Raw genomic sequence first — 1,583 nt, 5'->3', positions numbered from 1 at the left:
TTCTGTTCCCAGAGACCTGAGCAACAACCAGATATCTGAGATCGCTCCTGATGCGTTCAACGGCCTCAGAGCTCTGAACTCACTGTGAGTGTTGTTTCCTTCCTCTCTCTCTCATCTTAATGCTTTTAATTTTTCTTCTTCTTTATTCTATACAGTGAAACTCAAATGTGTGCATAGCCTCTTATATTGGCAGGTTTTACGGAAGTACAAATAGGATCAGGAATAATAATTTCAAAGCATTGGCATCTGTGTAATGTGGTTAATCCTATCAGGGTGATAATGACAGAAATAGCCTTTTAATGTGGTGAGATACAGTAAATATAAACAGTTTGAAAATAATACTCAGCAAATTTGGATTTAATCACAGCATTTGAATTATGCTACAGTTGAGTGACTCCTCACCTACTAAAGGAAAAATAAGTGTTCTATGTATCCTAATACAGTGGCTGAGAGGTATAAATGCACTGCAAATACAAAAACAGGAAGCAAATCCAAAAATTAAACAACCACACACAAGTAGACTAACGCACAAACATAAAACACAAGCAAAGGGAAAACAGTTTAAAAAAGAAATGCTGCAATCACAGGTTACATAGTTAACATAAATTATGCTAACATACAAAAAAAACACTCATTGGGAAAATGCAAAAATAACTGCAAACTTATAAGCTTCAAATTAGCTCCAGATGACGGATGTGCTCCGGACCACAAGGGGGAGACGATGAGCAAAACCATTAGTAGAGGCATAAAAGGGATAAACTAAGAGATTCAGTTTTTAAAAACAGACTTCAAGAAAAAAATAACTTTTTTTTTCTTTCATCTTCTTGATTGAAGTCCCTATATATTTGCTTCCCCTTTCCAATGGCTAACAATCCGTTTCTGTCATGATTTTATCTAGCGCTCTGACCCACATGCAGAAGACCAAACAGAGAGACCAGGGAAAAGTTTAACAGGTTTTACTGAGAGTGAATGAGATGGGTCCAGTGCTGCTATGAACACTGTTGAACCGGAACTGGAAAGTGAAGGGGAAGATACTGCGGTTAGTTCAGGCTCAGTGGGAAATTAGTGTCTTTGATTTGAAAAAGAGGATTAAGGTTGCAGACTCACGTTTCCAGAAAAAGGTGTCTTTGATTGAATCCAGTCGGTGTGGGTTGTTCCAGTGAATGTCTTGTTCGTTGGAGGGCGGACAGGGTTTACCCAGATTGCGGTTTGTCCTTGGTGAACGGAGAAGCTGACTGCCACTTAGTTTTCCTGCTGTACTTGAATGTGTTATTGTGGAGATGAATCCCCTGCTCAGAGAGACGGCCAAACAATCCTTGGGGGGAAAAGTTGATCCAAACCACAAACTTGAATCCTCAGCTCAGTTTGGTGCTCAGAGAATCCTTTCAGGGGGGAGAAGGTCCAAAACATCCAGTTTGCAGGATGACTTCCTGCCGAGAGGCAAAGACAAAAACAGCAAGGTTAAAAAGCTCAGCTAGACAAAAACTTGGCTAGAGTACCCCAAACTGGCAAACACAGCAGCTTAAGAGTCCTCAGGTAATGAGGCAACGGGCTGCAGGTGTGCAGGGAGGCCCAATGAGGAC

The 1,583-nt window shown here is 40.8% G+C and overlaps 1 protein-coding gene across 1 annotated transcript in view; it reads left to right on the top strand.

Moving 5' to 3' along the window:
• The window catches only part of LOC107081959 (slit homolog 1 protein-like), a 57,852-nt gene that overhangs the window by 7,821 nt on the left and 48,448 nt on the right, over nucleotides 1-1,583 (top strand). The window contains exon 7 of the mRNA XM_015370347.1: nucleotides 13-84. Within this exon, the coding sequence (XP_015225833.1) occupies nucleotides 13-84 (72 nt within the window). The remainder of the gene's footprint in view (nucleotides 1-12; nucleotides 85-1,583) is intronic.

This window comes from Cyprinodon variegatus, unplaced genomic scaffold (assembly GCF_000732505.1).
Source record: "Cyprinodon variegatus isolate N-32 unplaced genomic scaffold, C_variegatus-1.0 Scaffold45, whole genome shotgun sequence".
NCBI classification, from domain to species: Eukaryota; Metazoa; Chordata; class Actinopteri; order Cyprinodontiformes; family Cyprinodontidae; genus Cyprinodon; species Cyprinodon variegatus.
The sequence above is the reverse complement of the archived record's forward strand: the minus strand, read 5'-3'. Positions and strand labels throughout refer to the sequence as shown.